Raw genomic sequence first — 14,676 nt, 5'->3', positions numbered from 1 at the left:
ACAATTGTTTAAACGTGATCGGACTCCCGACGCGCGAAAGCGTTGATTGTGAAATGTTTTAAAACCTGACGATGTGTACGAATACGTCGAAATTAAAACCTTCCCATTTCTGATCCAGAGGGATGAGGGGCACTGCCTCCCTATTTCTCCACGTTTACACTACAGCGATTACATTCCGGAAATGTTTTCTTTGTTTTTATTTTACTAAGACTGAAAACAAGCATCGATTGTTTTTATTTTGAAATTTAAATTTAAATTAATAGTATTTTTTGTTAATGACTTATTTTTTAGTATTAAATGTGTATATCAAAAAAAAAATTCTAAAAAGTACGATCATCAAAAATATTATCTATTTTATGTAAAAATTAATAAAACATATATTTTTTGAAGTAATTGTTAATTCCAGAGTTAGATAATCATTCGATTAATGTTTTTTATAAGTTTTAAAGAAGAATGGGTCCTTATTTTAGTTTCAAGTAAATAAATTCATAAACTCCAAAACAAGGATCCGAGTATAACTTGAAACAAACAACCAAATTTTGTAGGCTGAAGTATTTTCTGAAAATCTAAGTAAAGTGAAGAGTTGTGAGCTCCAACCCCAGTTGGGATTCACTGTGAAAGTGCTCAGGAAACTTTTTAATTAAACCGTATTAATCGCGGAGCCTATGTGGAAATGTAATCTTTGTTTGAAATTGTATGACTTGAGATTAAATTTTAATGTTTTGCATACAATTTTCTATTTGCGTATATATTCATTGGATTATTATAGAAATACAAACAAATACATTGATATCCAGCAAAATGTGGTAGGTACATTAATCACAGTTGATAACTTCGCAGGTGATAGTGTAGTGCAACACAAAAATAAAACTATAGCAAAAAAATAAACACTCTAAATTCAATATAAGAAAAATTTGATTTTTTTTTACAAAGCAAAAGTTCATAAAAAATTCGCTTTCAAAATTATTACGCGTATAATCAAGTGTGACATGTATTAAACTAAAAAGCAATGTATTTACAAAATTAATGTTCCAATCTAAAACTTCCACTCTTATTAAAGAGTTTTGATTTGACATGTATGTTTCCTCACATACCTGTCCTGCTACACAACTAGATAAATAATAACCAAAAAAAAATTAGGTCACAAAGACAAAGTATTCGATTAATAATCAAACATTTTTTGAGACATATTTCAGAAATAAAAAAAAAATTAAATAAAATTCCTTTTTTTAAATTATCATCATCTAATTAGAAAGCTTTAATTACTAACATAATTAATATCCAATCTATAAACGTGTTAAGACTATCACCTTCAAATGAGGTTAGTGAGACATTATCTTGAAGGACTAAAACCTTGTGATCTCTCAGATGGGAATTTCGTACGTAAATTATTAACTCTTTGATGAATTATAGACTATTATAGATAAAATACACTATAATTTTCATTTAAGTAGTCTTTATCGCCTTGTGGTAATCATCGGCGTCAACTGCATTCGAATACCCACTAAAAATCAGCGGTACCCACTCAGTCTTTTTGGGGGGCGTCAATGGGTCGCTTCAGCATAATACGATGCCGTCCTGATTCTTTATCCTTCCTATTATATCATATTAAAGTTATGCCCCGTTTTCACCCCAGTATAATTTGCAGGGATAACAAACCTCAAGGTCCATAAGGTACTCCACCGCAAATAAGAACGCAAATCAGTTCCTCCATTACTGCGAATTAACAGACAAACCAACAAACATATTATAATAGCAGAGATTCAGTATCACACATAACTCAGGAAATAACCCTCCACATTTTTTCACAAAGAAATAAAAATCGGCCAAATTAGGATTCTGAAATGAATGGAACAGTTAAGCCAAGCCTTGCGGAAATTGCTGAGTCCATCATCAAATATTATAGCCCATTGTCGATAGCGGTATTTCAGCATCTCATGAATAAGTCCCCCCGTCAGAGTTGAAAGAACAGCAATTTGTCCACAAATCCAAGACTCCGAGAGGAATGGCCCACTTATATGAAGAAAACAAAACTGTAACTACTATGGCTTGAATTATGTCGCATTTACAAAGGTTTAGGGGTTTAGAGAGATCTCGTCTCGAGATTTATTATTTTTCTTATTTCAGCTGAGAAATCTTGTGAAATCGTGTACGTACTCACTCGATTCTTAATCAAATTGTATTTAGTGGTTTTGTTTTCTCATGTAGAGAATTAAATTAAAATATTATGCGACTAAATGTTAATGTTAACACTTTTAAGTTTAGAAGACAATTTCTTATAAAAATGTCTAAATGGATTCCCATTCCTCATAAGATACAGAGATTCTGTTTTCCTGTTATTGATCATGCAGATATGTGCCACGATCTGATTGTATTCGTGTTTGTGTACGCTTACTGATTCTCTCACAGGAAACAGGACAAAACAAACTGTTTCCTAGTTATGTTCCGTTGTATGTTTATTATTTAGTCCTATAAGTTGGCCAGTGTAGTTACTATATCATTATAGGTCTTTTAGGTTTTGTTATTAGCCTCATTTGCATTCTGGTATTATTATTTTTTCATCTCGTTCACTTTTTGGGTCAGTTTCGAAACTTAAAAGAATACCCGTAGAGTTTAAACTTGAGAAGATATTATCTAACTTGTATTTGAAGTATGTAGTTTGGAATACTTGACCAATTACAACAATTTTTTTTTTATTTCGTCTCTCCGGTAAGAGCTCATGGTCAGAGCCAAAAGAGATATCCGAAATCCTGGGCCTTTTTTAATGACGTCAAATTCCTAGTCATTAACGCAAAATGTATGACCGAAAATGATTTTGTATAATAAACAATATTTATACATAATTTCTTTGTTTCAGGACTTACAATCAGAAATCGAGACTCATCGCGATGTATATGCATCGCTCACGGGAACCGGGCGGCGCCTGCTCGGCTCCCTGTCATCGCAAGAAGACGCCGTTATGCTACAAAGAAGACTAGACGAAATGAACCAGAGATGGCACCATTTGAAAGCAAAGAGTATGGCTATCAGGTAAATGTTTATTTTTATAATTAACATTAACTTTAGGATATTATTCTGTGATAACCTAAGCTAAAACGAGTTTAGTTTATTTATCGGAAGTTGATACTGTTAGATAAAAGCCTACAATTTTGTCAGCAGTAATAAAACAAAGATTAACTCATAAAGAAATTTTTAAAAGTAGAAATGCTTAAGTTTGCACTTCGACTAAACGAAGATATCGTGTCCTTTAAACTAAAATTACCCAATATCATAATTTTTTATAAGACGTGTAGCGATGAATAATCGACTCAAATCGAATATCTATCGAGTGATTGTAACTCCTCTAAACAGGAATAAAAAATACTGGTATAAAAAAGAATACTATCAAAATACATATAAAAAATAATTTATTTCTTAAAAACTTAATTTAATAATTTAAATAAATAGTTAATTTTATGTTAAATAAAAATAAATTATCCACTATGAAAATTGCATTCGCGTTTATAATTAAGATTTGCTTCAAAGCTATTCCCTTGTAAATTGTCCTGATGTATCGTTATGCTGATTCGTTTAACGAGATTGCGACCGAAGTGGTATCGAGCGATGCTTAATATCAATTAGAGCTGCATCGTAATTGGCTTAGCCGCGGTCTGACTGATCACCGCAACCTAACTTAGTTTAGGGATTCGGTTACACTTACCTCGTTACTAAACCGTTTCTTTGTAAATATTTAACTTGTAAACGCAATGGTGATTTTTTATCTGTTGAATATAATTTATATAAAATGTTTTTTATATTAATCACTAAATATTATACATATATAATTCAAAAGTACATTTCATTGATAGTTAATATTCTCTTGCAATGTTTGAATTTGTAATTAGTCTAATTGCAACTTTTGAAATTTAAACAAATTTAAAATATTTTAAAACGAAAGCCATCGACTTCAATTCCGCTTAAATAAATAAAAATAAATTCGTTTTTAAACCATGTATTGTAACCACAGTTATCTATCGTACATAAAAACGTGTTACTGAACGCATTTTTAAACGTCACTTTACGCGCTAAAAATGACAGATGCAATGGCGGGAACAAAGCGACTCGCTTCAACAGTTTTACGTTTGTTTTGAAATAAAAATGGCATCTCATATTGAGTGGCCAGTATTCAGCTTGTAGCGATGTTTTTGCATGCGTTTTAAAATGTAAATTAATGACATTTTTAATGTCGCTCGCACGTACAAGCGTGATAAAACTGGGTTTATGAATTTATTGGATGTATGAATATTTCGCAAGATTTCTGATTTCCAAATATAAAAAAAGCGAAGTCGGACCTTTTTAATTTTGTACCGTGTTTAAAAAATGTTTAATTTGACTTCATTAAAATACGTATTTTCAATATTTTTTATGTTAATTACCAAATGTAACATTAACGTTAAAAGTATACATTAATTACGGAGTCCCATTTTAAATAAACTCTGGATAAGTACCACCTACTTATTAGTTATTTTATCGTCAAACACCAATGTTTTCAATTACTGTGATCAAATTTAAAGAACGTTTTGTACTTACAAATTTATCTATCTATATTTATCTTTACTTATAAAATGCACTGACGTTTATATTTCAAATTATCTCACTTTCATCAGTTGCAACGCTTCTTTAATTATTATTTTCTTAAGGATGCTTACCACCTTCACACAGTTCCATATAAAGTTTTAAATTAAACGTTCGTGAACGAATGAAATACGGTTTAAAAAAAGAACATTATTTTTTATGTATAAGATAGTGCCGATGTGTATAGGCCGTTGTAGGCCATTTCATCAGACGACCAATTTTCCCGTCTGCCTCGCTGTAAAAAATAGACGCTTTTGACTTAACGGCAACAACATTTTTGTTTTATTCTTGTGTAACTGGATGAGTGGGCTACCCATAGACTCCTCACGGTAAGACTAACCGTTTATTTTATTGATAATGCGCCACAAACCTTGGAAATTAAGACATTATATCCATTGTTCTTGTAGTAGCACTGACTCACTCGCCCTTCCAAACCACCAAATAAAGTAGTAAAAAATAAAGAGCCAGGGCATCCGTAAATTAAGGTATTCAAATTGATAATAATTTATTTTGAATATTGGTGAAGAAGTTGACAACGAACCGCTAAACGAGCATCAGACAAATCCATATCATCAATGGAAAGAAAGGCTAAAACGCCAAATGGTACGTCTGGGAAATTACGTTTAAAGTTAAGTTAGTAAACCTCATTTTTCAATAGTGCCATTTTGGTGTTACAGCGTTTCATTCCCTCCACTAACGATATAACGAGTTCTAATAACAATTTGACTCCAATCTTATGTATGAAAAATGTTCGTATATATATTTCATGGTATTTTAGATGAATATACTTCGACAATGTTTGACGTTCATTATGATACATATATTTTTATACTATCCGCTAAGATGTAGCTAAATACGAAATAGTGCATACTATCTTAATGTACAGGTCAATGTCGTCCACCTAATATTAAGCTAAAATCCTTAAAGATTTTTTAAATACCACTTTAAAAACATCAAAGAAACCTAGAGGACGTTTGTAAATTTCAATTAACTGGACCCGAAATTAGGCAATTTGTACGCGAGCAGCACCCATTGACAGCTCGATAAATATCTGTCAGAAATTTCATTTCCTCTGAGCGGCCATTTTTACCGGCAGACGGTTTTGCAGTGTTGGAGAATTGAGGAGATGGGATCAATCTTCATTATAATGAGTTTTAAAGTATTTTAGCAGCAAAATCACTAACAATGTTTTATCTACAATATGAGAAAAATATAATTTCCTGGACTATTTTTGTTACTTTTTCGTTATGGTTTTTGGTGAAGAATACTTCTAAGTAAACTTTATAAGATTTTTTTTGAGAGTTAGCAAATAAGAAACTCAGGTAATAGATTTTCATAAATTATATTTGATTTTGAGTAGGTACGTTAATAGTAAAAATTTCATTTTGATGTTTGAGATTTTCCCGTTTTATCAAAATAAAATGATGTAATTAATGTTTATGACTCGATCTAATATAATTTTGTTTTTTTAAATAATTAATAATATTCTAGAGCTACGTCTACATGGCTCAGGGGTTCGAAGAAAGACTTAACTTTTTTTTTTATTTATTTATTTATTATAAAAAAAATTATATAATATACATAAGTTCTCGCCAAGCTGGTATGCTTAACGGCGAACTGAATATTGCGGTTTCAAGTATCACTTAATTTTCATGTGTTTTGCCGCTCGCATTCAAAAGAATCCATATTTTCTAAAAAGGGGAAAAAGTTCAGTAGTGGACGTTCATAGGCTTACTTTTACTCTTTACGTATCCACAACAAGAAAATTGGTATTGTTTTGTACCCAATAAGCGAATATAGTTATCGGTACAATACTGTGGATTCGTTGGCGAGTTTCTGAAAAACTGAAAACGTTTCCAAATATAGTTATTACCAACTACTTAACCGGAAATGACCCATTATACATACATTCCCCATATTGGGTTGTTATATAGCGGTGTGTTAGATTGAATTTCGAATCTAAATGAAAAATTAACTGTCTGATAAAATTGCTATTAAAAAATAAAAAAATAAAGCACTCTTCAGACATACTATTTCATAAACAAAACATCGGTGAACCCTAACACAAAAATTCATATAATTATTTGACCAACAATTCGCTAAAGCCTTTGAGCATGGATGCCTCACGAGGCTGAATTCAGGCAGGCATTCCTCTCGGAATTGTTACAAAATTCATATAAGGAAAATGTTCAGAAGATTTGTACGTTGTTAGCTTATTTAGATACTTTACTTGTCTTAAGGCGTTTAAGTTTCTTGCAAATATTTTGATAGAAAATTTGAGTTTATTTATCCAAGATATATTTACACTAACCGACAAAAACGAATAAATACGTTATTGAGATGGTAAAGTTTTATAGCACGAGCAACTGTTTGTGTTAAGAAATCATACGAAAATTTGGAATACTGAAAGTGAATAATAAGATTGAAAAAAAATTGTTATCGAATAAGAACGAATCTTACATCAGAAATGTCCATAAAAACTTGTATCATTGTTCTTGACAGACATACGTAATTTATATGTGATGAATATTGGGTTATAAAACTGTTTTACAACCCTTTAACACCCAGCTGCAGGCTTATACCCCGGATGAGATAGATGGATGGCTAAAGTGGTTTTTATTACTCTTGAATTGCATATAAAAGATTTATAGGGTATGGTGTTAGATACAGCGATGAGGACATAATATTATTTTAATATAATTCAATGAAACTCAAATATGTTCAATCAACATTGCAATATCCTTTAAATTTACTTGTTGGTACCCAGTTACCACAAATACTACTTTCGAATTGTACTCAATATTGTTCTGGTTTGAAGGCTGTGTGAGCCGGCATAACAGGCACAAGGGACATAACATCTTACTTCCCAGGCTTGGTGACGTATTGCTGTTTTAAGGAATGGTAAATAATTTTTATGGTGGCAATGTATACGAGGAGGCTTGGAGCATATTCCACCACGCTGCTCCCATGCGGGTTGGGTGATAGATGAAACCTTCTCCTCAAACTGGGAGGAGTCCATAGCCCAGCAGTGGGAAATTTACAGGCTGTTAATGTAAAAATCGATCTCTTTGATATTATAATTCAGCAGATACTATCAAAAGAATCGTTTGTACTTTATAATTTTCCTTACACATGGAACTTTCAAACTGAACTCTGTTACACGTATAAATATTTGTAATAACGCTTTATGCGATCCTTTTCAGATTGTAAATAATATTTACTTAATCTGCTACCAAAGATTCATACTGACTGTTTATACGGTATCTGAGCGATAATTAAATCGTATCAATAAAAAAATAACTTCATAAAATTAGCGGATTGACAGTATAATTAAAATAAATTTAATTCGTAGTATGATGAATTTTAATCGTTTCAATCAGGTTATATACAGTTTATAGTCTAGGACATAATAAAGGAAAGCTGTTTATAAAACACACGGAGTACGTCTAAGTTTTCTCCCTTTACTCCATTGATTGGTATTGAATAAATGTTTATACTTATTTTATAAATATGAAAGTAATTCTGTCTGTCTGTCCGAACGACAAAGCAAACTCCAAAGAACGACATAGGCGTACCTGATGACCAAATCTCTAAAAAGTCAGCGAAACCACTGGCAAAAACTAGTATATAATAAACACGCTAGCTTTATAACCCTACACTTTTATCTAGTTTGCATACGAAGAGCTATAAAGAAGGAATGTTTAGTGATTTGATAGTGATATAAAAGTGGAATGGCGAAGACATCTTTATTGTAAAATTTTATTACCCAATGCGAAATATATTACATTTTTATATTTATTCGTGATACACAATATTGACATTTTATGGTATTTTCATGTTCTACCGCTAAACAGCATTACTTAGTGTTACTTAGTTCCCGTAGCTCGAGTGAGCCAGTGTAATTATGGACATAATAGACATAAGTTCCCATTGGTGATGGGAGGAATAGTTTATAATTATACCTATATGGGTGGTGAGTTATCATCAGTCCAACTGCCAATTTGTCTATCATTAAAATGGGTGCAAAAGAAATAAGTCTTTCAACCAGATTTCCATAAAAATAACGTAACTAATAAACAGACTTCACCTCCATATAATATTAGTATGATTTCAAACAACCCACAGGCAATCGTTTCATTCACGATGTTATCATCAAAAACACAGACGTTCCTGAACGATTCTAATGTTAAAATTTAAAAATACATGTTACCGGATTGTAAATGCTGGACGTTTATAATAAACTAGTAGGGTAGACGTAGTTAGGTATAAAAAAGTCAATGTCCTTCCTTGGGGCTTGGGATACCAAATTTCATCAAAATCAGTTCAGCAATTCGTCCGTGAAAACATTACGGACAGACTTTCGTAATATGAATATATATCTGGCAAAATTATATTGTGTTGATAAATAGAGCCGAGATGGCCCATTGGTTAGAATGCGTGCGTCTTAACCGAAGATTGCGGGTTCAAACCCAGGCAAGCACCACTGAATTTTCATGTGCTTAATTTGTGTTTATAATTCATCTCGTATTGTCTCGTACAAGGTTTGCTATAAAATAAAGTTCTTTACAATTTCCACGTTGACGTATAAACTTAACAATTACCTGAATTAAATCAAGGCTATAACCAAAGTACACGGTCGTGTTCAAACAATGCGTATAACAGAATTATATTACGTGTAACTAATGCAAAATTTACATGTTTGAGTTAATGTGGTCTGGGCGCAGGTGGTACCACCCCGCGGTCAACACTTTGATCCCTCGACGGATGGAAGGTATGTGGGCGGGTAGACCCTAAAGGATTGCGGGGAAAACGTTTTTTCGTTTCTATTTTATTTCAAATTTCGAACGCATTTTAAACTTTATTTCGTTATTGCAAATAGACTTTTTTTTAATTGTTTTTTTTTTTTAAATAGATACATGTTTATAATTTAAAAACATGTTACAATATTTACTACTAGACACGAGATCTATGAAACTGTTGGTACGATTGACTTGAAATTTAGCAAAGTTACTCCTTTCGCAACTTAGAAGCTCTATAAAAAAGTACTTTTGAATTTTCACCTTCAGTTTGACGTATAAATTTTACCTGTAGTCGGACGGTCAGCTCGTAGATATACTATATAATTTTTGACAACTAGACAAGTCCAGTTTCTATTCTTAATCAGAGTTTGTATGCTACATGTATATAATGTTATTTAAATATTAAAATTACCCTTAAAGTTTGATTTTTAAAAAGTTTTTTTTTTATTTTACTATTAATCTCAGTTATATCGACTTGTAAAGGATTTCAATTTTTTTTTAATCAATATTTTATAATGTTTTCTTTTTTATTTCGTAGGTTATACTCAAGTCAGTCGGTTAAATGACCTATATATTTAGTTTAACTTTTTAATGTTTTTTAGGTATTACACACTATACTATTTTTCATATATATATATATATATGTATATATATATATATATATAACGAAATACTATTTTATAATTATTAATGGGATCGTATATCGTCCGAGCTCTCGTTTAAACATTTGAAATTGTAACCGGTAGTTGGTACCCGCAAGACAGGCTTGCCTAGTGCGGGACCACTGGATGTTTTGTGACTATGTTAACTTTTCATGTCAATAAATTTATTTTTTTAATGTGGATCTTGTATCCCATTAAGTAAAATTACAATACATAAAAGTAAAATTAAAGCAAAAGTTTACAGTCTTTGAGTGGGCCACAGCTGGGCTAAAGTCTCATCCAATGTTAAAATAATTTGAACCAACACCACCATACTCCTCCAATGGGGAATACACATAATATATGAAAATTTACATAATATTCAAGCATTTTCCTTACAAGTTTTTTAATACAAAAACATACATACATATTTTGTAACAAAGCAACCGAAATACACAAAATATATACTCCGATTACTTTATATACTCTACACACTACTTGATTGTACTAAAATAATTCTAAAACAATTTTAACTAAACCATAAGACGAAATATTTAACATTATTACACAAGAAATCTCCTTAATGCGACATATTAAAGTGAAACAGCTCTTAAAATCATTGTTATATGATTTAAAGTTGTCTGGAGACAAATTCGTTATAAGATTTAAATCTTAAATGTATTGCCATGCGATTAAAACTCTTAATCCCAAGCAATAAGATACATCTAACTTCGTAGTTGTATATCCAAGTTATCCTCAAAGTTTAAAGCGTTGCCAGAGTAAAATTCTTTGCTAGCGAGATTTATACAATTGCATAGTGATGTGATAGGATAAAATAAAAATGTCGATATCATTTTTTTTTAAATGGTTACTACTGATTTATACTATCAAAATTATTTATTTTAATTTGCAATATACATATACATATGTTTTCACTAAGTATACTTATATATGTTGCTTGGGTATGAATATTTTCATAAGGTATATAATATGTACCATAACAAAACTCTTAATATTCAAAATGTTTTACAATATGAAAAAGAAAAAAATCTACAGTTTTATAAAATAGTGATTCATTACTTACCATAAATTAAATTTATCGATAGACATCCCATCACTATTATTATCTAAATCCTTGTCTTAACATATTAAAGAGCTGAGCGTCGGCCAATTTTCGACAATTGTAGTCATCTCGTACACCACAGCCAACTCTGGAACATTGTGTTGAGGGCACCGGGGCATGCTAAGACTTTATACTTTATGGGAGATTATACATGGTGTTGTAAAATTATATCATTCTTTGAAACTTGATCCTTATATAAAGTAAAGCCTCTAACCAAAATAGAACACGCTATGGCTTTTAACATACTTTTTTCGAAATTATACTATTCGCTTTTATTACATTAATAAAAAAAATCAGCGTATAGTGTGTATGTAGTGTGTTTTGGTCTAAATTATGTATTATTGGCAAACCTGATGAAAGTACTCGCCCTTACTTGTAACTAAGTAAAACCTAGTAGGTTTTGGTTTCTAACCTTTTATATACTAAGTTCTTTGTGTCTAATACAATATGATATATATGTTGGGAAACTAGGATAGTCGACTATTTGGACAACTAAACCTTAACCAATGATTGTTTGTCTTAACAAGTAACCACCAAGGATTTTTATTATGTTTATTTGTGAAGGAGAACGTCGTAAGCAGTGGCGTAGCTATCGTAGGGCCAGGTGGTGCAGTGCACCAGGGCCCCTGAGCTCTGGGGGCCCTCTAACCTAAGCTATGAAAAGAGCTTTGAATAGAGATGAAGTATGGATTTAACTTACTAATGATATGTTCAACTCACTGTATCCTGTATCCCATTTTTATAACTATCTATAATTTTGAAAGCCTATATATGTTAAAGAGGGGGCGAGGGCCCGATTCCTTTTCACCGGGGCCCTTACCCACCTAGCTACGCCACTGGCTCGTAAGGAAACATGTGTACATTATAAATTGGAGCGGCATGGTGGTCTAACCTCCAATCCTTCTATCGAAATATCATATATTATAACATTATGTTATGCTTTGAAACTTGATCGTAATTGAAAGTACCGCGATTTCGCTACTGAAGTTGAGCATGCTACTTTTATGTAATTAGTGAGTAATTACACAATTACGTTTATACATGGTGTTATAAAATATATCGTCCTTTGAAGTTTGATCGTAATGAAAAGCTTTCGTAACAACACTATTTAAGTAGATCGTTAGCATACAGTGAATATTAAAATGTATATCTATTTTAGGAATACTATCAATTAAATACTATGTTAGTGTATAACTCATATATATCAAATTATGAACACAACCAAGTCCTTATCTTAACATATTATACTTTCCTCGTTATAAATACACTATATTTTTATACGTAACCCAGTCTGTCTTGACTAGATTAAAAGACGAACAAAGTTACTTTAATATTTATAACACTAGTATAAAATTATTTGTCTATCACCCTTAATTAAGTAATTGAAGTCAAGCAAGTTGATTCATCGTCAAATATTAGCATCGGTATTATCTTAAATCACAATAATGTAGAGCTGTAAACTCGAAACTCACCGCACTCGAAGGTGTGATTTGATATTTCAAGCATACGCACATCAAAGTAGCGTTTCACAATAAATCTGTTTTGAACGTTTCACGGGTAACATTATAAGTACAGAATATCACTGATATTCCATTATCAATCTCTTCATAACCTTTCCCAAGAACAACATTTATTTAAAAAAAAAATGTTTTAACTCCTAATCATAATGTTATTTAGACTAAGTTACAGGTTCCTTAAAATAAACTATTGATAGTTTAAATATTGTTCTTTAATAAATTTTAATTATGTAATTTCTTGTTCCCAGGAATCGTCTAGAAAGCAATGCAGAACATTGGTCGGCGTTGCTGTTATCATTACGCGAACTGACTGAATGGGTCATACGCAAAGAGACTGAATTGAACGCGCTGGCACCGCCGCGAGGCGATCTAAATGCTCTCATCAAACAACAGGTAATTATTGCAAGTATTTACAATTATTGTTAAAAACTACAAATACTCTTATCCGACCTCTCACTGGAAGGTCTTTAAAGCTTTTGAAGAGTACTGATGTTCAGCTCACGTCATCATTAGCTCGAAGGTATCAAATTATTGTATTGCTATCCAAATTTTGGGTTTCGAAAAAGACACGATATTTGAAATAGGTTGAGTTATTTTTTAGGTTAACTTACAGATTGAAGTGTCTATAAGTTTACAAGTTTATTCTATAACTTAGAAGGTGTTCTAGCTGATGGTCAGTTGTACCTCATTAAAAATTTACAGCATTACATCTTAATTTATTTCTATATAAACTCTAAATTGAATCATAAATTCAAAATGATATAGTTCAATTTTGAAAATATCCAATATTAAACACAAAATACGCATAAATTGAAAAATAACGTTCTTATTAAAACATCCACTTCGAAAAAAGAATTTAGAAAATTGTCAATGGTAAGAACCTTAGAAGACTAAAATAAACCAAGTTCTACAAGTTAAGCTCTAAATAAATTACAACTTAGAATTGCCACTGAAGCTATTGGAGGTCTACTAGAAAGAGAAAATGCAATGAAAATACTTCCTCTAGCGGAAGAAACAACAAAAAGGATTAATGCCGATAGCAAGGAAAAACAGATTAGTTACCGACGTTGCCGTGAAGTGGAGCTTGATCGCCAGGCTATTTTCTTAACTCAGGTGCTTTGTTAAGTATCTTTTTCTCCTCAGTATCAATATTAATGGCTCTTAGACTTGAGAAATTGAGTCGTCTACATTCTTTTAAATATATTTTATTGCATTTTCCTTACGATGATTAAAATTATAATTATTGGTTATGAAACGAGATGGTTTAATGGATAGAGAAATTCGAAGTTAATGTCAATTGTATAAATTTGGACAACGACCAAATTTTCTTAACGAAAGTATTCGGAAAATTAACTGTGTCTATCCCAAGGAATTTGAGGAATGTATTTGTCTTGATTCGTTACGCTAAATATTTTCAATATCCTTTCACTTTACAAGAGAGGACGTGTTTAACCAGGATTTTTCTTCTAAATAAAAACTCGTCAGGTCAAACAAATAAAAAGTTTACAAAACAAAATGCATTAAATAGTTTTATATAAATAAAGTGAATTTCTATTGGCTTATGATTAAATTGTTACATTTATTTGTACTATCAAAATAGCTCTGAATTTTTTGATTACATTTTTATTCAAATTGCATCCGTCAATAAATTTATTTCAGAATATTTACGACGAATTAAATGGCAAAAAATAAAATACATAATATAATAAATTCCACTAAAGATATCCAATCGTGTAACGAACAATAAAAATAAACCACAACACATTAAATCAGACGATGAAAATCGTTGGATTTGCCACCATTTTGGTTTCGGTCGCACCACAAAATGGCGGATGCGTTGCAATAACGGCTGTAACGTACGGATAAGATTTATTCTCAGTGTAGTTTGTATATTCCGAAATTCTAGGAATTATGGTTTTGACATACTATTATCTAGAAGTTAAATTAACGACTATTAATATAGAACTCTAGTTTAGAGCTTA

The 14,676-nt window shown here is 31.3% G+C and overlaps 1 protein-coding gene across 3 annotated transcripts in view; it reads left to right on the top strand.

The window, feature by feature from the left end:
- The window catches only part of LOC125071227 (dystrophin, isoforms A/C/F/G/H), a 557,159-nt gene that overhangs the window by 463,840 nt on the left and 78,643 nt on the right, over positions 1-14,676 (top strand). For all 3 annotated transcript variants that reach the window (XM_047681335.1, XM_047681338.1, XM_047681337.1), the window contains exons 44-45: positions 2,858-3,030; positions 12,943-13,087. In XM_047681335.1, coding sequence (XP_047537291.1) covers positions 2,858-3,030; positions 12,943-13,087 — 318 coding nt within the window. The remainder of the gene's footprint in view (positions 1-2,857; positions 3,031-12,942; positions 13,088-14,676) is intronic.

Source organism: Vanessa atalanta, chromosome 19 (genome assembly GCF_905147765.1).
Source record: "Vanessa atalanta chromosome 19, ilVanAtal1.2, whole genome shotgun sequence".
NCBI lineage: Eukaryota > Metazoa > Arthropoda > Insecta > Lepidoptera > Nymphalidae > Vanessa > Vanessa atalanta.
This window is presented reverse-complemented; position numbering and strand designations above follow the sequence as displayed.